The sequence below is a fragment of the Chelonia mydas genome, chromosome 2 (genome assembly GCF_015237465.2).
Source record: "Chelonia mydas isolate rCheMyd1 chromosome 2, rCheMyd1.pri.v2, whole genome shotgun sequence".
Classification (NCBI taxonomy): domain Eukaryota; kingdom Metazoa; phylum Chordata; order Testudines; family Cheloniidae; genus Chelonia; species Chelonia mydas.
The window spans coordinates 253,808,038-253,830,112 of NC_057850.1; the positions used below are offsets into that span (position 1 = coordinate 253,808,038).

Genomic DNA, 22,075 nt, shown 5'->3' on the forward strand with positions numbered 1-22,075 from the left:
CCTGTCTTCCAACAGTGGCCAGTGCCAGGTGCCCCAGAGGGAATGAACTGAACAGGTAATCATCCAGTGATCCAGCCCCTGTCACCCATTCCCAGCTTCTGGCAAACAAGTTACGTGGTACTCTATTACATCATTTTTGAAGCACTTAGAGGAGAGAAAAGTGATCAGGAACAGTCAGCATGGATTCACCAAGGGCAAGTCATGCCTGATTAACCTAATTGCCTTCTATGATGAGATAACTGGCTCTGTGGATGAGGGGAAAGCACTGGACGTGTTATTCCTTGACTTTAGCAAAGCTTTTGACACGGTCTCCCACAGTATTCTTGCCAGCAAGTTAAAGAAGTATGGGCTGGATGAATGGACTGTAAGGTGGATAGAAAGCTGTCTAGATCGTCCGGCTCCACGAGTAGTGATGAATGGCTCCATGTCTAGTTGGCAGCCAGTATCAAGCAGAGTGCCCCAAGGGTCGGTCTTGGGGTCGGTTTTGTTCAATATCTTAATTAATGATCTGGAAGATGGCGTGGATTGCACCCTCAGCAAGTTTGCAGATGACACTAAACTGGGAGGAGAGGTAGATACGCTGGAGGGTAGGGATAGGATACAGAGGGCCCTAGACAAATTGGAGGATTGGGTCAAAAGAAATCTGATGAGGTTCAACAAGGACAAATGCAGAGTCCTGCACTTAGGACAGAAGAATCCCATGCACCGCTACAGACTAGGGACCGAATGGCTAGGCAGCAGTTCTGCAGAAAAGGACCTAGGGGTTACGGTGGATGAGAAGCTGGATATGAGTCAACGGTGTGCCCTTGTTGCCAAGAAGGCTAACGGCATTTTGGGCAGTATAAGTAGGAGCATTGCCAGCAGATCGAGGGACGTGATTGTTCCCCTCTAGCTGACATTGGTGAGGCCTCATCTGGAGTACTGTGTCCAGTTTTGGGCCCCACACAACAAGAAGGATGTGGAAAAATGGGAAAGAGTCCAGCGGAGGGCAACAAAAATGATTAGGGGGCTGGAGCACATGATTTATGAGGAAAGGCTGAGGGAACTGAGATTATTTAGTCTGCAGAAGAGAAGAATGAGAGGGGATTTGATAGCTGCTTTCAACTACCTGAAAGGGGGTTCCAAAGAGGATGGCTCTAGATTGTTCTCAGTGGAAGCAGATGACAGAACAAGGAGTAATGGTCTCAAGTTTCAGTGGGGGAGGACTAGGTTGGATATTAGGAAAAACTTTTTCACTAGGAGGGTGGTGAAGCACTGGAATGGGTTACCTAGGGAGGTGGTGGAATCTCCTTTCTTAGAGGTTTTTAAGGTCAGGCTTGACAAAGCCCTAGCTGGGATGATTTAGTTGGGGATTGATCCTGCTTTGAGCAGGGGGTTGGACTAGATGACCTCGTGAGGTCCCTTCCAACCTGATATTCTATGATTCTATGATCTAATATGAGGGGGTCAAGAAGACAGCTCTTGCCTTCAGTAATATCCAGGCTGAGCTACAGGTTCGGTGGGTAGCACAAACACATTTCAGATTGCTCATTAGCAAAACTACTTGTTCTGGAGGGGAGGCTGTTATAACATACTTGGTTATGGAATCAGGATATGGAGATCATGTCATCCATCCCACATCCCTGCCCTGGAGGATTGTTTCCCATGGTGCATAGTTTTAGCCACTAGCTTGTCCTCAGGTCTATGGCTTCACTGCAGGCTCAGGAAAAGGAGCCAGAAAGGAGCATGAGTCCTTATTTCAAGCAGATGCTGTGACTTGAAAACGAAACAAAACAATGGGGTTTAGGGCTGGTGTCCAGAGGCATTGCAGCACGCAATGGGGACTTGGTAGTACTTCTCTCTCTGGCAGTGGAGAGACCAGTATGGTGTATTCAGTCTGGGCACTGCGGTATCTGAATGATGTTGATCCAATAGAAAGAATATGAAGAGGCGCAACCAAAATGATTTGGAGGCAGGAATCGTCCTAAGTAAAGAACTAAGTATGCATCCAGTTAGGATGTGTTTGTGCTGTGCCTAGAACACAAGGGTCCTGAGTCTGATTAGGTAGAATTAGTGGGGGAAGCAAAAGTGGATGGGAATCTGGGAGGCAGTGACCATGAGTTGGTTGAGTTCAGGATCCTGACGCAGGGAAGGAAGGTAAGCAGCAGGATACGGACCCTGGACTTCAGGAAAGCAGACTTCGACTCCCTCAGGGAACAGATGGCCAGGATCCCCTGGGGGACTAACATGAAGGGGAAGGGAGTCCAGGAGAGCTGGCTGTATTTCAAGGAATCCCTGTTGAGGTTACAGGGACAAACCATCCCGATGAGTCGAAAGAATAGTAAATATGGCAGGCGACCAGCTTGGCTTAATGGTGAAATCCTAGCGGATCTTAAACATAAAAAAGAAGCTTACAAGAAGTGGAAGGTTGGACATATGACCAGGGAAGAGTATAAAAATATTGCTCGGGCATGTAGGAAAGATATCAGGAGGGCCAAATCGCACCTGGAGCTGCAGCTAGCAAGAGATGTCAAGAGTAACAAGAAGGGTTTCTTCAGGTATGTTGGCAACAAGAAGAAAGCCAAGGAAAGTGTGGGCCCCTTACTGAATGAGGGAGGCAACCTAGTGACAGAGGATGTGGAAAAAGCTAATGTACTCAATGCTTTTTTTGCCTCTGTTTTCACTAACAAGGTCAGCTCCCAGACTGCTGCGCTGGGCATCACAAAATGGGGAAGAGATGGCCAGCCCTCTGTAGAGATAGAGGTGGTTAGGGACTATTTAGAAAAGCTGGACGTGCACAAGTCCATGGGGCCGGACGAATTGCATCCGAGAGTGCTGAAGGAATTGGCGGCTGTGATTGCAGAGCCCTTGGCCATTATCTTTGAAAACTCGTGGCGAACGGGGGAAGTCCCGGATGACTGGAAAAAGGCTAATGTAGTGCCCATCTTTAAAAAAGGGAAGAAGGAGGATCCTGGGAACTACAGGCCAGTCAGCCTCACCTCAGTCCCTGGAAAAATCATGGAGCAGGTCCTCAAAGAATCAATCCTGAAGCACTTAGAGGAGAGGAAAGTGATCAGGAACAGTCAGCATGGATTCACCAAGGGAAGGTCATGCCTGACTAATCTAATCGCCTTTTATGATGAGATTACTGGTTCTGTGGATGAAGGGAAAGCAGTGGATGTATTGTTTCTTGACTTTAGCAAAGCTTTTGACACGGTCTCCCACAGCATTCTTGTCAGCAAGTTAAGGAAGTATGGGCTGGATGAATGCACTATAAGGTGGGTAGAAAGCTGGCTAGATTGTCGGGCTCAACGGGTAGTGATCAATGGCTCCATGTCTAGTTGGCAGCCGGTGTCAAGTGGAGTGCCCCAGGGGTCGGTCCTGGGGCCGGTTTTGTTCAATATCTTCATAAATGATCTGGAGGATGGTGTGGATTGCACTCTCAGCAAATTTGCGGATGATACTAAACTGGGAGGAGTGGTAGATACGCTGGAGGGGAGGGATAGGATACAGAAGGACCTAGACAAATTGGAGGATTGGGCCAAAAGAAATCTGATGAGGTTCAATAAGGATAAGTGCAGGGTCCTGCACTTAGGACGGAAGAACCCAATGCACCGCTACAGACTAGGGACCGAATGGCTAGGCAGCAGTTCTGCGGAAAAGGACCTAGGGGTGACAGTGGACGAGAAGCTGGATATGAGTCAGCAGTGTGCCCTTGTTGCCAAGAAGGCCAATGGCATTTTGGGATGTATAAGTAGGGGCATAGCGAGCAGATCGAGGGACGTGATCGTTCCCCTCTATTCGACACTGGTGAGGCCTCATCTGGAGTACTGTGTCCAGTTTTGGGCCCCACACTACAAGAAGGATGTGGATAAATTGGAAAGAGTCCAGCGAAGGGCAACAAAAATGATTAGGGGTCTAGAGCACATGACTTATGAGGAGAGGCTGAGGGAGCTGGGATTGTTTAGTCTGCAGAAGAGAAGAATGAGGGGGGATTTGATAGCTGCTTTCAACTACCTGAAAGGGGGTTCCAAAGAGGATGGCTCTAGACTGTTCTCAATGGTAGCAGATGACAGAACGAGGAGTAATGGTCTCAAGTTGCAATGGGGGAGGTTTAGATTGGATATTAGGAAAAACTTTTTCACTAAGAGGGTGGTGAAACACTGGAATGCGTTACCTAGGGAGGTGGTAGAATCTCCTTCCTTACAGGTTTTTAAGGTCAGGCTTGACAAAGCCCTGGCTGGGATGATTTAACTGGGACTTGGTCCTGCTTTGAGCAGGGGGTTGGACTAGATGACCTTCTGGGGTCCCTTCCAACCCTGATATTCTATGATTCTATGATTCTATGATTGACACACCTGGATGCTACAGTACTATAATTATAGGAAAAGAATAACAGCAAAAAATATGGTCTAACTTCTTTGTCAAAATAGTTTATTTAACAAAACAGTATTGAGTGCACAGACTTCTGACATGTTCAAAATGCATGCAAATTAGAGAAGCAAACTCAGTTAATTTGAATTGCATAAGAAAGAGAAAAGGGATATGAGCCCAGGTCTTGATATATGTTAACCTACATTAAGAATCTTACTCTTAAATGGGTTTTCCCTTACAAACTGACCCCTCTCCACCCTAAAAATCAAACCAAAGCACGAGACTGTGCCAGTCTAAGCACATCTGATTGCTATGATATTAAGTTGGAGGGAAGACAGCATCCTGAAAATCTATGGGCCAGATTCTGATCTAAGTAACACCAGTATCAATCCAAACTAACTCCTCTAGCTTCAGCGAAACTCAGCTCAGAATTGGGCCCTAAGACCTAAGCACCCTCTCCTACACTGGACTATGGCGACAATGTAACTTTGAAATTCAGAGCTTCATAGTCTGTTGAATCTGTGTCTGCTCTCCCCAGTCTAGTTAAACGTCCTCTAGTTTCAGCCGCATTTCCTGTGCTGCTTGCTGTACAAGCATCATAAGGAACCTTAGTGCTCTGCATTTTAGGATCTTACCAATGTGCATTAAACATGACTGGAAAGGCTGTCACCATTTAAACACGCTCACTCTTTCACGATCTTATGAAACATGAGGAACTGATTTCCTGCTCCCATCTCCATTAATGCTTCTGGATACAGAACTACGAGCAAAACACCGTTTGTAATGAAAGTCACCAAATGGTATTTGGTGCAATAAACCGACCACACCAGAACCAATAGACACATGAGTCATTTCACATAAACGCAGAGATTATATTCACAAAAGAAATACAATGCTAAGACCATCAAATGTAAATGAAAACAATCCTTGACAGTTTTTAGACACAATGGAAGACACTAAACTCCAGGATGTTGTGGCCTCTATTTAAAAGTCAAACTGAAATACATTTTCCAGTAACTCCATTCCCACATCTCCCAAATATAACAGAAGAGCTACAAATCAACAGCCCAGGCGCCCAAGTGGCAGAATGCCTTTAGACATGCAAATTCTGTACTTAATGAGGTCAAGGTCATTGTTGTGACATGTGCCTTTGACTGCTGTACAGCTAGTACCAACAGGAGCCTAAGTTAAAGCAGGGGTTAACCCATGTGATACTGGTATTACAGTGTACCTATTGAGCTGATGATTTTCTATTAACATCTTTCATAATGGAAGAGTTAGCATGGACTCAGCAGTACAGTGGTGTGTTCCACCTAGATACACCTAGAACATTCAGCAGCATGGGGGTGTTCCACCTAGATATACCTAGAACATTCAGCAGCATGGGGGTGTTCCACCTAGATACACATAGAACATTCAGCAGCACGGGGGGTGTTCCACCTAGAACATTCAACAGTATGAGGGGTGTTCCATCTAGATACACCCAGAACATTCATCAGCATGGTGGGGGGTGTTCCACCTAGATACACCCAGCACATTCAGCAGCATAACGGGCACATTCTAACTAGATACATCTGATACATTCAGCAGCACAGCGGGTGTGTTCTACTAGATATACCAAGCACATTCAACAGCTGTGCTCCACCTAGATATTTCCAGAATTCTCAGCAGCTTAACAGGTACATTCTGCCTGGATGTGTCTCGTACATTCAGTGGCACGACAGGTGCATTACACCCGGACGTACCTGGCATTGCCAGCAGCAGGCAAGCACTGCTAACAAACGGTCTAGCATAAGTGATCTTTGCTGTGTAGAAGAATCATAATGGAAAACATTGTGCTACTTTGATTGCTTCAGTGAAAAGGTGTGTGTTGTGTGTGGTTGATTTAAAAGGCTATGGTTGGCATTAAGGAAAAATGACCCTAACTTCATCACTGCAGATTCCTAGGGTTGTCACATCTCCCCCGAGCATCTGTGGAACTGGTGTCTGTCCAGGGGAAGAGCTGTTCTACGAAAGTCACCCCATGAGTGGGCATTTCCTCTGTACCCACGGACACAGATCAGTGCAGCCAACAAAGGTAGCACGCAGAAGTCACTTTCGACAGCAAGCCAGGCAAAGTAGAGAGTTCACTGCAATGAACCACTCACTCAAGGCCCAGAGTATGGCCCTTTGCAGTTTCAGAACAGTCTCTCCCAGATGTGGACAAAAGTTTTCTTTCTGAGAGTGCTCATTTGAGCCCTTTCTGTGAGAGAATGCCTCGCTCTAAAATCCTAATTGTGCCAAGTCTCTACCTGCAGGGGCCACCTACCCTACAGAAGCTGTATCAATATATCATGGCAGTGACCTGCAAAATCAGCATAAAACTCCTGACAGAGTGTTTTACATTTTTAAGACAACAGATTCAGATAAAGCAAGTTGGGGTTGCTTTAAGCTACTAGGTGTCTGATATATTTTCCCTCCGATCATGAAGACTGGAGACTTTAAATACCTGTCCCAAAGCTCATATTCACTGTGGTTATAACCACGGTAAGGATCAATCCTTTGAGGATTTTAGTCCATGCTGCATATATCACAATGCACAGGGGCATGTGTAAACCCCCCTATGATGCATGCTATACATTCTGCCACTCTGTTAGTGCATAGCAGAAGAAATTGGCTTGTGTCTGAGATGGCATGATCTGGGCCATCCATAGGAGTAGCATACAAAGGGCTAATTTGGTCTTCCACTGAAAAATCAAGACTATATCAGTGCCTTTTTTCTTGCATGAGCAGGAAGATGGCCACAAATGGCTGTTCTTGAACAGGCAAAACCATGTATCTCCTGTTGTACAAGGTACACGCAAGACTGACTTCCATTGGAAACAAACGTAGCATGGCTCATTCTGGCCTGGTCAGAGGGAGGCTTACCTGGGACAGTTACTGTCTAGGCACCATGAGACTCCCGGTTACAGTCTCGTCTGCAGTAATGTGCAGATTGTGCATGTAACACTCCTGTATTGAGTGTGTTCGTGCCTCCCTCTAGTGGCAGGCTTAGCAGCCCGCTACTTCCAGAAGAAAGAATTCTTTTTCAGTGTGCGTGGCAGAGGCCTGTGTTTTGTCTTGGGTTCAGTCCTCACGGATGACTATGGTGGCTGTACGTGAACACGGCCCTGGTACGTTACACACTGGGTCCAGTCACTGGTGCATGCTGATTGGGTATGTCAACTCTAGCCCCGGCTACTATGTGACAGACACATCAGATGCCCTATTGAACAAATGTTATTTATAGCTCCAGTTACCTACAACTCTGCCTAGAAGACACACACACACACATACACACACACACTACACATTTCATCTGATAGCCACACAATGGATTTTTTTTTAAACAGTGAAGATGTATATAGTCTGATTCCATCCTGGGGCACTATCATTCAATAGCCTCCTCTGCCCCAGCTCAGTGCTACATTCCAAGGGAAATCTTTTACTGACTCCTTATGGTTTTGAGAGACAAACTAGACCTGCATATCACGTGAGCACAGGTGATCAGAAGCTGAAGCTGCTGTTATTGCAGGGGGTCTGTTTAGTAATGTCCGAAAGGCTCATGATGTGGCTGGGGGTCTGGTATTTCTGTGCTGCTGCTGGGGCTTGTGGGGAGGTCACTGAGCGGCATTATGTGCAGTCTTGGAACTCTAAGGGAAGGATTTTCAAAGCCACCCAGAGATCCAGCTCCCATTCACTCATGTCTAATGGGACCTGCTCACCCAAATCTCTCTCTAAGGCGTCAGGGTCACTGGTTTACTGCAGCAGATCTGTAACCAGATACGACACTTAGGTTCCAAACCCCCAGTGCAAGTATTTGTCGGGGCGGGTGGGGTGGGGCGGGGCGGGGTGGGGGAGGGGAATCTATTCTTCACTGGGCTACCACCCAGTTCACTGAGCAATCATCAGCCCATACTTTGAACACAAGAGGCTCCTTTTCTTCTCCCGTTCTGCTAGGAAACTCCTCAGCTTGGCGGTGGAGAAAGTGACTACCGCTTGCTGTCTGCCATCCAAACCCGTCTCCTGGAGCCATGGAGCCTGAAGGCATTCCGCTACCGATGGCCTCCCCCTAGGATAGGAAGAGAGCTAGAGCGTCAACAAGAGTCTGGATCAGAGGGAGACATGCAGTGAGAGGAAGTTAGGTAGCTGGCTAGAGAGAGAGAGAGAAGAGAGCAGTAACTGGGCCCTGCATAGGTTTGCAGGCTGGAAAGCAAACATCCTCTTACCAGGGATTTGGGCACAGCGTGCTTTGAAGAAATGTCACGGCCCCCCCGGACAGACCCGCGTAGCATCTGGTAAGTTTCACCTTCCCTTTCTTGGCGATTCTCAGAAAGTCACAGGCTACATCAGAACTGAGGGGGTAGTCGGCACTCAGCCTAACACAAAAAAGGAGGGTAAATCGACACGCGAGGGCAAAGGCCTCTTTGTAAATGCAATTAACTGTTCCCAGTTCCTTGCTGAGCACTCCTGGGAAGTGCTGTGCCAGCGCGAGGAACCAGACCCCACCTGTGCTGTGAAGCATTGTATGGGAAGAGGAAATGGAAGACGAGATGATTTATTGGAGGAAGGGTTAATTAGAATGCTTTGTTTGCCTTTTTACTTAGTGTAGTTTTAATGTGCTTGTGCTGGCTGAGTTTTATTGGAGAGCTGAGCCATGTACGAAAGGTGGGTGTGGGTTGATTCTGTGTTGCAACATGGCCCCTTGACACCAATCCTGCTGTGCAAAGGGCCTATAAAGGCAGCCCATCAGGGAGTACCCCTTTCACCTCAGGCAGTGTGGAGCCAGCATAGACAGCTTTAAACCACTCTATTTCACAACTCTCAGTTCTGGGGGTGTGGCCAGGGCGGAGGGACGTGGCTGGAATGCCACTGTACTCTGGCTATTCTGAGCTGATGCAGTAGGCCCTTAGTGCTTCTCTGCTGGTGGATCTCCTTTGAAACTCAAGTGGATTTAAAGCTGCCTTCCACTGATGCAATCCACAATCATAGAAATGCAGGACTGGAAGGGACCTCAATAGGTCATCTAGTTCAGCCCCTGAACTGAGGCATGACCAAGTATTATCTAGACCATCCCTGGGAGGTGTTTGTCTAACCTGTTCTTCAAAACCTCCAATAATGGAAATTCCACAATGTCCCTAGGTAATTTGTTCCGGTGCTTAACCACTCTGACAGTTAGCAAGTTTCTTCCTAATGTGCAACCTAAATCTCCCTGGCTGCAATTTAACCCATTACTTCTTGTCCTATCCTCTGTGGTTCAGGGGAACAATTTATCACCCTTCTTTTTATAGCAACCTTTTAAGTACTTGAAGACTGTTATGTCCTCACTCAGTCTTCTCTTCTACAGACTAAACAAACCCATTTTTTTCAATCTTCTATAGACCATTAATCATTTTTGTTGCTCTCCTCTGAACTTTCTCCAATTTGTCCACATCCTTCCTGAAGAATTGGATGGAATACTCCAGATTATGCCTTATCAGTGCTGAGTAAAGGAGAAGAATTACTTCTCATGTCTTGCTTACAATACTCCTGCTAATACATAGCCCTGGTCTACACTAGGACTTTAGGTCGAATTTAGCAGCGTTAAATCGATGTAAACGTGCACCCGTCCACATGATGAATCCCTTTTTTTCGACTTAAAGGGCTCTTAAAATCGATTTCCTTACTCCAACACTGACAAGTGGATTAGCGCTTAAATCGGCCTTGCCGGGTCGAATTTGGGGTACTGTGGACACAATTAAACGGTATTGGCCTCCGGGAGCTATCCCAGAGTGCTCCATTGTGACCGCTCTGGACAGCACTCTCAACTCAGATGCACTGGCCAGGGAGACAGGAAAAGAACCGCGAACTTTTGAATCTCATTTCCGGAGACTGCGGGAACTGTGGGATAGCTACCCACAGTGCAACACTCTGGAAGTCGACGCTTGCCTCGGTACTGTGGAAGCACTCCGCCGAGTTAATGCACTTAATGCACTTAGAGCATTTTCTGTGCGGACACACACACTCGACTATATAAAAACGATTTCTAAAAAACCGACTTCTATAAATTCGACTTAATTTCGTAGTGTAGACATACCCATAGAATCATAGAAATGTAGGGCGGGAAGGGACCTTGAGAAGTCATCAGTCCAGCACCCAGCACTGAGGCAGGGCCAAGAAAACCTAGACCATCCCTGAAGGATGTTTGTCTAACTTGTTTTTAAAAACTTCCAAGATCTCCTGATTAAGCCACTGTGGTGTTTTACCATAATCCCTATCTCTCCTACACATTGGGGTAGTTTGTTCTTGTGCCCTTAATGTCTCTTTAAAAAACTGCCAGCTCTCCTGAACTCTTTCCCCTTTTATTTGCTTCCCACAGGATCTTAACTACCAATTCTCTGAGTTTGCTAAAGTTTACCTTCTTGAAATCCATTCTCTTTAGTCTGCTGTTTTCCTTCCTATCATTCCTTAGAATCATGAGCTCTGTCATTTCATGATCACTTTCACCCAAGCTGCCTTCCACTTTCAAATTCTCAACCAGTTCCTCCCTGTTCGTCAGAATCAAATCTAGGCAGCCTCTCCCCTAGTAGCTTTTTTCACCTTCTGCAATAAATAGTTGTCTCCAATGCATTCCAAGAACTTGCTAGATAATCGGTGCCCTGCTGTGTTATTTTCCCAACAGATGTCGGGGTAGCTGAAGTCTCCCATCACCACCGAGTCCTGCGCTTTGGATGATTTTGTTAGTTGTTTAAAAAAAGCCTCATCCAGCTCTTCTTCCCTGGTTAGTTGGTCTGTAGTAGACCCCGACCATAACATCACCCTTGGTTTTTACCCCTTTTATCCTTATCCAGAGACTTTCAACAGGTCTGCCTCCCTCTTCTATCTCAACCTCAGTGCAAACATACACATCTTTGATATACAAGGCAACTCCTCCTCCCTTTTTTCCTGTCTGTCCTTCCTGAAGCTGTATCCTTCTATACCGATATTCCAGTCGTGTGAATGATCCCACCACTTTTCTGTGATGCCAATTGTGTCGTCATTGTGATTATTCACTCGTATTTCTAGTTCTTTGCAAGGGAACAACTTACATGATGAAAGCGGTGACGCCGACAGCCCAGATGTCAGTCTGCGGGAGGGCTCCTTGCTCTGACAGCAGTTCTGGAGCTACAAAGGCACAGCCGTATGAGTGGAGTTTCCTTACAAGATGGAACATTTATTCCAGCAGAAAAGCTCAGTGTGATAGTTTTAATCTTTGCTATGCTCCCAAGTGACGAGGAAGAGAAGGTCTGTTACAGAGGACAGGTTGATGCATGACACCCCATGAATATCCTGAGTCATTTAAGAAGCCAAACAAATGGAGACCTACAAACACATCTCCAAAAAGCTTTGTCTTTACTAGGTATATATTGCAAATCTAGTGCTGTGTTCATTGCTTTTGCCCATGCAGTGACTACCCTGTGTGCATTTTTTGGGCATGACTCTCCTCTCACTTACGCTGGTGTAAACCAGAAGTAACCCCATTAAAGTTAATAGTTACATTGGTGTAAATGAGAAGAAAACTGTGCCCACTGTATGCAGCCTGTACACTGTACACTCACTAGGTCTGCCCCTCAATGCTCATGATGAGACACTGTGCTTCACAAGGGTTGTCTCACATTTTAAATCAACCAGTGTGAGATTTATGAGTTACAGTCACTGAGTCAATGGAACAAGCAAGCTGGGAAGGCTGCTGTTTCCACTCAGTTCTAGCCACTGCACCAGCCAAAAGCAGGCCAGGGCTAGCACACAGGCAGACTCAAAACCTTCTGAACTCCAGCATCATCCAGACCAGGAAATTCACGGTGAATTCTGGACACTGCAGAAACATCCAGTTCTATAACCTCCATTATAGCACAAGTGGGAATAATTTAAGAGAATTGAGGCCGACCCCAATTTCCTGTTAGCTGGCAACCAACGGGAGCATCTGCCAGGCAATGAATGGGAGCATCTACAAACACATCTATGAAGTGTCGCTCCCACCATTGTCCCAGTTTGACCTTCCATCTAGCAGGGGCCCGAGGCCATGCTGACGTAGCACAGACATACCGTACTCACCCATGGTTTCTGCGTAGTCGATGCACCTATCCATGGTAATGACTCTGTCTGGCATGTAGAACTGCGCGTTGCCAAAGTCCAGGAGTTTAAGCAGGTTGGGTTCTGTAATTATCATGTTTTCAGACCTCAGATCCAAGTGCAGGATGTGGTGTGCGTGGAGGAACTCAACTGCACTGAGGATCTGCCATAGATAGTCTCTGACCTCCACCTCTGAATAGGATGTCCTGATAAAGGAAACAGTAAAAATCATAACTGTCCTTCCTGCGTATTTTAATGGCCTGGTCCTGTTCCACTGAAGTCAATAGGAAAATTCCCATTAAGTCCTAATAGGATCAGCACTTTTCATCAGCTTCAGATACTTCACAGTTATTAATAATTAACCCTCACGAAGCTCCACTGGGGGGAGGTAAGTAAATATTGTTATGCCTGTATTACAGATGGACACCTGAGGCTGAGAAATTAAGTGATTGGGCTGCAGAGGTGTCAGTGGCAGAGTGGGACCAGAATGCAGCTCCTGTGGTTAGATCATGGGCTTAGCCTTCCCTTCTTACTCATAATGTGTCATCTGATCAGTTTTCAGCCATTAGGGGGAGGCTGAAGGAGAAATGGGAAGAGGTGGAAAGGCTGCCTGAACCACACACAATCCCCATGCCATCTATTGTACATTTACACCTTAAAGGTAGGATTTGCGCTCGGCCAGAATTAGAGCCTCTTTATGGCCGCTCGAGAGCTGGGATTTAACGAGAGACTGTGGGAATCAAGGCAGCGAACAGACGCATTCAAATAATTGATGCCCTCCATCTCTGGTGGTGCTCCATAGGTACTGTTTTGTGGCTGATCCATGGAAGCCGAAGATCCAAACAAGTCTCAGGGGAGTAAAGGAGATGTATCACAAGTGTAGTACGAGATTAGACTGGGGGAAAACCTGGGTGGAAGAAGATGCTCCAGAATGAAGAGGTGGGCAAAAATCCACAATACAGGTGCCTCACTAGCTACACCAGCCTCAAAGAAAGCAGGTACAGTGGGATGCGTACCTTTCAGCCAAACAATGGAGTAGCTCTGGCCCCACGCACAATTCCAGGATCAGCACTAGGTGCCGTGGGCTCACGTAGGCTCCTTGCAGCTGGACTATATTTGTGTGATGAAGCTTCCTCAGGACTTGATATTCCTGGAGCACAGCCTGCTTGTCTTCTTGCCGGTAGGGGATAATTTTGGCTGCCTGCGCATTTCCGCTTAATTTTTCCCTGCACTGTCTGACGATGCTGAAACGCCCCCTGGAGCAACAAAAGCACAGGGGCAAGTTAAACTTCTCCTGCTGCTCTTGGAACAAGGTAGCCTGAGCCAGGTTCTGCCCTCCCTTAGAATCAACAGCATCCTACTGCTTATTTTGTATCCAGACCCTGGAGTGAAAACTATGATCATGCTGGGCTGGTATGAGAGACCGTAAGTCTGCACTTCCTTAAAGTGAAAGTGTATGGCTACTTTTAATGGCAGCAGCAAAAGCCTGACCTCTAGTGCCTGTGAATAATATCCGCAATGCACAGGTGCAACGATGGGTATGTTTACACGTTATGTTTGGAGCTGGGGGTGTGAAGGAGCTAGCATGCTAAAAATAGTAGTGTCTTCGGAGTAGCACAAGCAGTGTCAGCATGGGCTAGCCGTGCCGAGTACAAACCTGCCTGAACTCCATGGGGACGTACTCAGCATGGCTGGCCCGTGCTGCTGCTCACGGCTGCCCTACTATTCTAGCGTGCCAGCTCGATGACAGCTAGCATCAGTACGTCTCAGTGAACTGGGACTCATCCCCTGAGCTCACAAGCGTAAAGGTAGCCTAAGAGAGAATCCTTTACCAGCCCAGAGGACAGCTGGGCTGTACATTATTGGGCTTCTTAGCAAGAATCCAGTGTTTAGACCCCACATTCTGATTCAGTGTCTTTTACCTTTTAGGACACTGGCTAATTCCCAGATGTGAAATTCCTTGGGGATGGGCTAGTTCCTAAGTGTTGGAGGCGGGGCCTCTACAAGGTGATGGAGACTCTTGCCTGGAGTGAGTCCTGAGTGGACCCATCTTCTCCTCCGTCCCACCTCTTGGAAAGCCCGTCTCCTCTGCCACAATGTGGGATACAGTAAGGACAATGAAATTCTGGGGACCTATGGATCTGTTACAGTTGATGTCTGGCTATTGGATTTGAATTGCTATGAACCCCAGGTGCTCAATGGCAAGCTTTATCTACCTGGAAGGAGTGGGATCTGCCCTGGTTGGTGAGTATGTGTATGGAGTTAGTGAGAGATCTACACCTGTCCATTTGAGCAGGGTCTGGCTCAGGATTCATTTAATGATGGCAATATCAAGTCAGACAAGAGGAGGGCAACCAAGCAATGCCCAGTATCCTGTGCTACTGGAGATGTTTTCATTAAAACAAAGTGGTAAATGGGCAGGTAACAGATGGGTGGCCGGTAGGTTTATAAAAGTGACATTTCTGAGTTTTAGGGTCCAAACTGAAGCATTTTCCCCTGAACATTTGAGTGTTTTAACTGGGGGTTTCTGGCCTTTATACCTTTTGATCTCTGTCTGGAAGGCGTAGCTTTGCTGGGTTGGAAAAGGCTCTGCTGGTGCCATTATTTCACTCTCACCCTCTGTAGCAGCTGGGAACGTCTGCTTTGCAGATTGAAACGCTAGAGGGAAAGAGAGACATGGATGTATAAGAGAAAATAACACTAAGTTCAGTTCAAATCCTTGCTTTGTCATCCCTGGGTATCTTCTTGTCAATAGAGATGAAGACTGGCAGCTACCGTATTTCAGACGTCAGCAGGCACATTTGTGAAATGTCTCACAATAGAGGCACCAAATCACATTCTAGTGCAACGGTTCTCAAACTGTTGGTCGGGTCTAGGTTGGGCTTGCTGGGGCCCAGGGCTGAAACTGAAGCCTGAGCCCCACCACCCAAGGATGAAGCCTGAGGGTTTCAGCCCTGCATGTTGGGACTCAGGTTACAGGCCCCCCACTTGGGATTGAAGCTCTTGGACTTCAGTTTTGTCCCCCCTCCACCGTCCGGGGCAGTGGGGCTGGGGTGGGCTCAGGCTTTGGTCCCCACTCCTGGGGTAGTGTAGTAATTTTTATTGTCAGAAGGGGGTCGCGGTACAATGAAGTTTGAGAACCCCTGTTCTAGTGCAAAGAAACACCTTCAGGATTGAACACAGGGTTACTGACACTGGAGCTGGAGGTATAATTTCCAGCTCGGGTGGACAGTCACAGGTTAGCTCTGAACAAGCCAGCGCACTAAATCAGCAGGGTAGCTGCCATGGCACAAGCCACCCCAAGTATGTACCCAGGTCTCTGACAGGATTGCACTCAGGGCAGCCAGCTCGTCATGCCGCTCATGGGCCTGCAGCTACACTTCTATGTTTAGCGTGCTAGCTCAATCGGAGCTAACATGGGTAGGTCTACCTGAGCTGGAAATTCTACCTCCGGCCCCAGTGTAGACATGTCCCATTACGAGTTTCCTCTGGACTAGCCTATGACATAGACAGGGTAGAGGACAAGTGGATCTAATGGAAGAACTTGCTGCTCTGTCTCACTGCAAATGGCAAGCAATTAGTCTATATTAGCCTAGGCCACTGGTTCTCAACCTGCCACCTGGTCACAGCCCTCAGTGAGATGGCAAGACATTGCCTGGGGACCGGTAACCTGCTTCTACTCCATGTTTCATTTTATCAGCTGAAGCAGAATTTCTGCAGTCACTTGCCATCGGTTCTTCCTGAATATTCCTCTGGAATAGGAGCACCGTATGAAACATGATGGCACCTCCTTGGAAGCACTGTGTGTACTGGCATAAAGAAATTTGGATCGTGGCTCAGGAGAGATTGTGAGATCACAGTATAAAAACGGTTGAGAATTCCTGGCCTAAGGCAAGCATATAGGGCGAGGGTTGGTAAATTACATTGAGATGGGCAAGGCTATTTCTCTGGTGTAGTGGAATCCTTTCAATTGGCGGAAACGGAATGCCAGATAGGCCATTATCTCAATTCTCAGAGGGACGCCTTCAGCTGCTGGGAGAGTCCTTCTCATTTAATGGATTTCTTTAAAAATAAGCAACAATACAAACAAACCATTAAACTATAGAGAAAAACTATGGGATAAGTTTGACTCGCTAAGCAGCGAAATAGCCCAAAATGAACAAAGGGAATTTTACAGACGCAAACACCAATTCACATCAATGAACTACTGAGTTGTGTCTTGTAGACAGCACTAGGGACATGGCATTTCAATGGACTTTTCACCACTTCCATAGGTGTACTATTAAGCCTACGCTTCACACAACTGAAACACATTACTCTGATTCTGTTCCCTGGGGATCGCCCGAATTAAATGCGCATGCCGGAGAATTAAGTGATCTCACTTAAATGAGCATTAAGTAGTCTTTCCTGTACAAGTAATCTACAGTTTCAACCCCAAGATGCCAAGGCTAGGAGTTCTCACAACTCATCCTGCTGTCAGCTGAAGGACTATCTATGAACAACAGCACCTAGGATTCAAAACCCTAAAACACACTGGAGGCAATGGAGTTCCTCCAGATTTATGCTCCACTTCCCCTGAGTGTACACACAAAGAAGGTACGATAGTGTAGATGTTCTACCACCACCCAATAGCTTACCTGTTTGGTCTTTTTCACCAATCTTTACTTTGGCCGACGGGCTGCTGTAAGGTCCCATTCCAGCTTTACTGATGCAGGCCGTCCGGAAGGCGTAAACCAAGCCCCTGGAGAGATTACTGGCATAGTAGCAGCAATCAGCCATGTCAGTAACAAGGGTCTTCCATTCACCATCTTGGCCAAGCAAAGAGAGACACAGGTTAGCACTTGTTCTAGGGATTATCGGGTGTCTTTTGTGCCACCAATTACTGCTGTTCTGGGAGTGCAGAAAATTGGTGGCATATTTAAACAAACCAGCTGGGGCTGAAAGTATAACCTCACGTTGCCTTGTCATGTTTGTAGTGATCTCATATTTTCACTTCTGAAGCCAGGTATTTTATATTAGAGCCATGCAATGCTCATTGCAGGGGGTGGCTGTGAATGCATTTGTAGTTTCAGTTAATGTAATTTCATACCTATCCTCCCTGAGCTCCACTTTGAGATTTGAGGTTCAAACATGAACCCCAAACTCAAAGCAAAACCCTGCTCAAAAAACCGCTGTATTTTACTTAGTTTCACGATGAAAGCAAGCAAAACTGAAAACATCGCACAACTATAATTAAGAACCATAAATAAATCCCCAGAATAATTTAAACCTGGGCCCTAGATCACTCAAGGTTTGTTAGGTTGGATATTAGGAAAAACTTTTTCACTAGGAGGGTGGTGAAACACTGGAATGCGTTACCTAGGGAGGTGGTGGAATCTCCTTCCTTAGAAGTTTTTAAGGTCAGGCTTGACAAAGCCCTGGCTGGGATGATTTAGTTGGGGATTGGTCCTGCTTTGAGCAGGGGGTTGGACTAGATGACCTCCTGAGGTCCCTTCCAACCCTGATATTCTATGATTCTAAGCTCAAATGACCTTTCAAGGACTCCAGCAGGGGTTTTAGATTTGTAATGGAATCCCGATCCAGATGAGTCTCATGTGATTCTGAGTTTTGTTGAGAACATTTCACACAACTCTACTTTTTATACATTCCGGTTTGTATACTGCAGTTACACATCGTGTTATATAGTATTGTTGTGTCAGCAGGGAAATGGATACACCACAGGCCCAGGGTTAGGGAACAACAGGAACAGATTTATTCAGGTATAAACCCTCATAGAGGAACAACTCCTTACCTAACTCATGACTATCCAGAATGAACTACATATGTATTCAGTGGTTCTCAAACCTATATGATTGCACCCTGCTTCTTTGTGTAGTAGTTTACACACACACCCCGCCACACAAGTACATATACTGATAAAAAAAAATCAACATGCAACTCTCACTAAACATTAAAAACAGTAAGGCATTGATTCAAACAGAGCCATTTAAGTACATAGCAATGTAAATTTTAAGTGAGATACTGCTTACTGGCATCACACTCTTGTTACCAGTGCGATGGGTTTGCCTATTTTTTGGAGCACAGCAATTCCCATCCTGGGTTGGATGCTTGAAACAGCTCTCCAGAGATCCCCTTCTACCTTCAATTAAATGGGCACCCCATGTGGTAGCAAACAGTGGCAATGACTTTGTGTAATGCTGTGCCAGCTTAACAGAAATCCGCCAGAATGCACAGCACCATCTAGAGTCCAATACACAGCATCATCCGAGGACCTGATATGATTCTGGCCGAATCAGCGTTGCTAGTTATTCATTGCTGTGGGCAAAATGTGTGCAGTATGTTCTTTTCCCCGAAAGTTTCTCATGCCCACCCCTCCCAGCAGAATACCTTCCATGCCCCCCAATCTGAAAACCTCTGATATACACAGATCTAGAGGAAGGCACATAGGACAACTGGACCCAACTACATTTGGGTGAAATTTTTCGGACAAAACTTTTTTCCTGACAAAAAATGCTGAATGGTGACATCTAAATGTTTCATGAGTTGATGTTGATTTTACTGAACTGTTTCAACTGAAAAGAAGCTAAAAAAAGTCAGAAAAGGTCAAAACATTTTATTTCAACATTTCAAAATCAAATTCGCTGACTTTTGTTCAAAACAATTTTGCCTTTCAAAATTTTATTTTGGCCATTTTTAAGCATTTTTAATTAAAAAAATGTTTTAAAATGGTCAAAATAAAACCTTTCCATTTAATTAATGCCAAAACAGTGTTTGACCTGAAATTAAATTAAATTTAGTTTACTCTACAATTCTCCCAAAATTTCAAAATTTTTTGCTTTGGGTTGACCCAAAATGATCTTTTCCCCCTGATTTTTTAGAATTGCCATGTAACCAAACATCCGTTAGTTGCACAGCTCTAGGCCCAACGTGGGTGACCTGTAGGTGCTACTGCAAGGTAAATATTTAATATTATTAATAATAATAAAGTAATAATAATAGGAACTCAGAGAGGTCAGGCGCTAAAGGCTCTGATCCAAGGCCAGCTGAAATAAATGGAAAGATTCCCAGTGACTTCAGTGGGCTTTGCATCAGGCTCTGAATGAGTCAGGCAACCCAAATAATATATGACTAAAGGTATAATTATCTCTGAATCAAGGAGACTGTCACTGCACAGATCTTGTACAGGATACTGATGGGAAACTACGTTCTTTGGCACATGGACTGTCTTTTTATTCTGTTTGTACAGCACCTAGTACAATGAGGCCTTGATCCATGACTGGGGCTCCTCGGCACTATGACACTACTACTACTGGACAATCATGATAACAATAATGAGAAGTGGAGACTATCTAGTTCTGCTTTACCTTCGCTCTTGCACTGTACAGTATACGTAACCACGGTGTTAGATTCCACAGGTTTCCAGACCACTTGCACTCCATCCTCATATACCTCCACAATATCAGGGGCGGGGGGGCTAGCCAGAACTTCTGTGAGGGAGGCATGGAAAATTAAGGGTGTCATACACAATAGACAGACATGAAGGCCTAGACCCCTCTTCCTCTAACAGATGAGTAATTTTACAGTTGCAGATTTTCTTCCATTCCAAACAGCTGATCCCTTTTGGAATGGTAAACTCTGTTTGCCTGATTTCAAACCTATCAAAAACTTGAAAGTTGGATTCAAACTAGAGTGTTATTCACTTTCCATTCCACTTAGGAGAGACTCTGAAAAAAGGAGCAGAGAAAAAGAACTCAAGGCAAACTGCAGCAAGCATGGCGGAAACAAACACATATATAAACTCCTCTGTATAAGGAGCAGAGATAGGGAGGAGAGAAAAATTCCATGGAAAATATAAACACAATTGGTCAGATGCATGCTTGGTGTAAACTCCATTAACTTCAACAGACTTACATCATGGAAGAATCTGACTCAGTATATACAATGAATACAAGCTATGCATTTGCACCAGCCTAGTTCTGGGAGATAGGTGAATTCTTCTGCAGGTAAAAACATGTTTTGGTTGTTTTCTAAAACAGAATAATCTTTGAAAAACCCAGGAGTTTGAAAAGGTATGCAATTTGAACTAGTTTTGTGAACATCAGTTTACTAACCATCACATTCTATCAGATCCGCCTACCCTGACTTCTGAACGTCACTTGCTTTAGTTTTTATAATGATCTTACTTGCTAAAAAAAAATGGTATTTGTATTTCCAGCCTCTATGTTCCAAGGTCTTCCAGTTCCAACCATCTAAATTAAGGTTTCTACACTACGGTCAATGCATCAGCTTTCACCAAGGCACCTTGAAGCATCTGTACTATTGGGGTATTGAGGCTAACGAGCAAACTGAGACGGATACATCGCCTTTGCTGCCTTCCCATCTGGAACTTTCTCTGTGAGTTCCCAGAAAATGAAGTATCCCTTAGTGGAAGAAAATCTATTATGCAACATGTCTGCTAATTCTGGATATAATCCTCGAGTGGGAGCTGTACAAACCAGGCATGTACTTCCTTGAATTACCTCCTGCTCTTACCTGCCTTCCTTATTACACAGGAGGTGGATGCTGTACCCAGGGAGTTGCTGGCCGCACATGTGTAAATACCAAAATCCTCATCCATAACCACCAATATGGTTAAAAGCTGAAAGTTTTTGAGTGTGGCTGAGATCAGTATCCTACTGCTGCTGCGAATGGGCACCCCGTCTGTAAGGCAGAAGGAATAAGTCCTTAAATTCTACTGAGATGGCTAAAAGTCACTTCTTATCCACTCCCCTTAACCTTCTCCTGGAACTTAGAGTCTCAATCATCTTTATTGTGCTATAACTCCAGATCCTATCATTAAATTGTCCCAAGTCCTCAAATGAGAGTTTACCTCACCTCTGAACCAGTCAATGTGCAGAGGGAAATGGGCAGATGTTTGGCAGGACAGAGTCACAGACTGCCCCAGGGCAACATCCTGATCCGTGAGCTCTTCTACAAAAGAAGGTGCTGAAAGAAAGAGGGAAAGCAGCATTTCAGATAGATTAAGACAATTACATATGTAAATCACAAGCAACATAACAGACAGCGTCTTTAATCAGACTAGCTTTCAAGGAGCGCCGACGGGGAAAAAACAAACTTCTTTCACGCTCTTGTATGCATTATGTCATCCCTCCTCTTTTTAGGCCCCAGTGACCACATAGTAATGTGGCAGTTCAAAAAAAAAAAGTCCTGCACGTCATTCAATGTCTTTTCACGGTGTGCCGGCCCAGACCCTGGGAAGGGAGATTACATTACAAGCAAGCTGTCTAGAGAAGACCCAATAACTTCAGAAGGTAACACAGATATAGTAGTGATACGCAGCATACTTTTTCTTTAGTAAGTGTAGCACTTGTAATCAGTTCAACAGTTCTTGGAAAGTACGTTAGCGCTTTGATAGGACAGTGATGGGTGCTCTAGAAATTAGCTGATGATAGATAGAGAGATAGGCAGACCGACAGATACGGAAGCCCTCTCTTTAGCCAGTCAGCAGCTATACCATAGGCAGCAATGGAAAAGTTTCCTCCCTATAGCTTTGCCAAACGTCATATGTCTCAGGAGATTATTAATGTTAGCCTTCTGGCTAAACTAGAGGACA

General features: G+C 45.5%; 1 protein-coding gene across 1 annotated transcript in view; it reads right to left on the minus strand.

Moving 5' to 3' along the window:
- Nucleotides 1-4,396: 4,396 nt before the first annotated feature.
- OBSCN (obscurin, cytoskeletal calmodulin and titin-interacting RhoGEF) overlaps nt 4,397-22,075 on the minus strand; it is a 281,809-nt gene continuing 264,130 nt past the window's right edge. The window contains exons 115-124 of the mRNA XM_043541677.1: nt 21,337-21,447; nt 20,995-21,162; nt 19,827-19,949; nt 17,100-17,270; nt 15,003-15,120; nt 13,479-13,718; nt 12,445-12,668; nt 11,439-11,514; nt 8,601-8,750; nt 4,397-8,443 (exon numbers count right to left, since the gene is read on the minus strand). Coding sequence (XP_043397612.1) covers nt 8,266-8,443; nt 8,601-8,750; nt 11,439-11,514; nt 12,445-12,668; nt 13,479-13,718; nt 15,003-15,120; nt 17,100-17,270; nt 19,827-19,949; nt 20,995-21,162; nt 21,337-21,447 — 1,559 coding nt within the window. The 3' untranslated portion in view covers nt 4,397-8,265. The remainder of the gene's footprint in view (nt 8,444-8,600; nt 8,751-11,438; nt 11,515-12,444; nt 12,669-13,478; nt 13,719-15,002; nt 15,121-17,099; nt 17,271-19,826; nt 19,950-20,994; nt 21,163-21,336; nt 21,448-22,075) is intronic.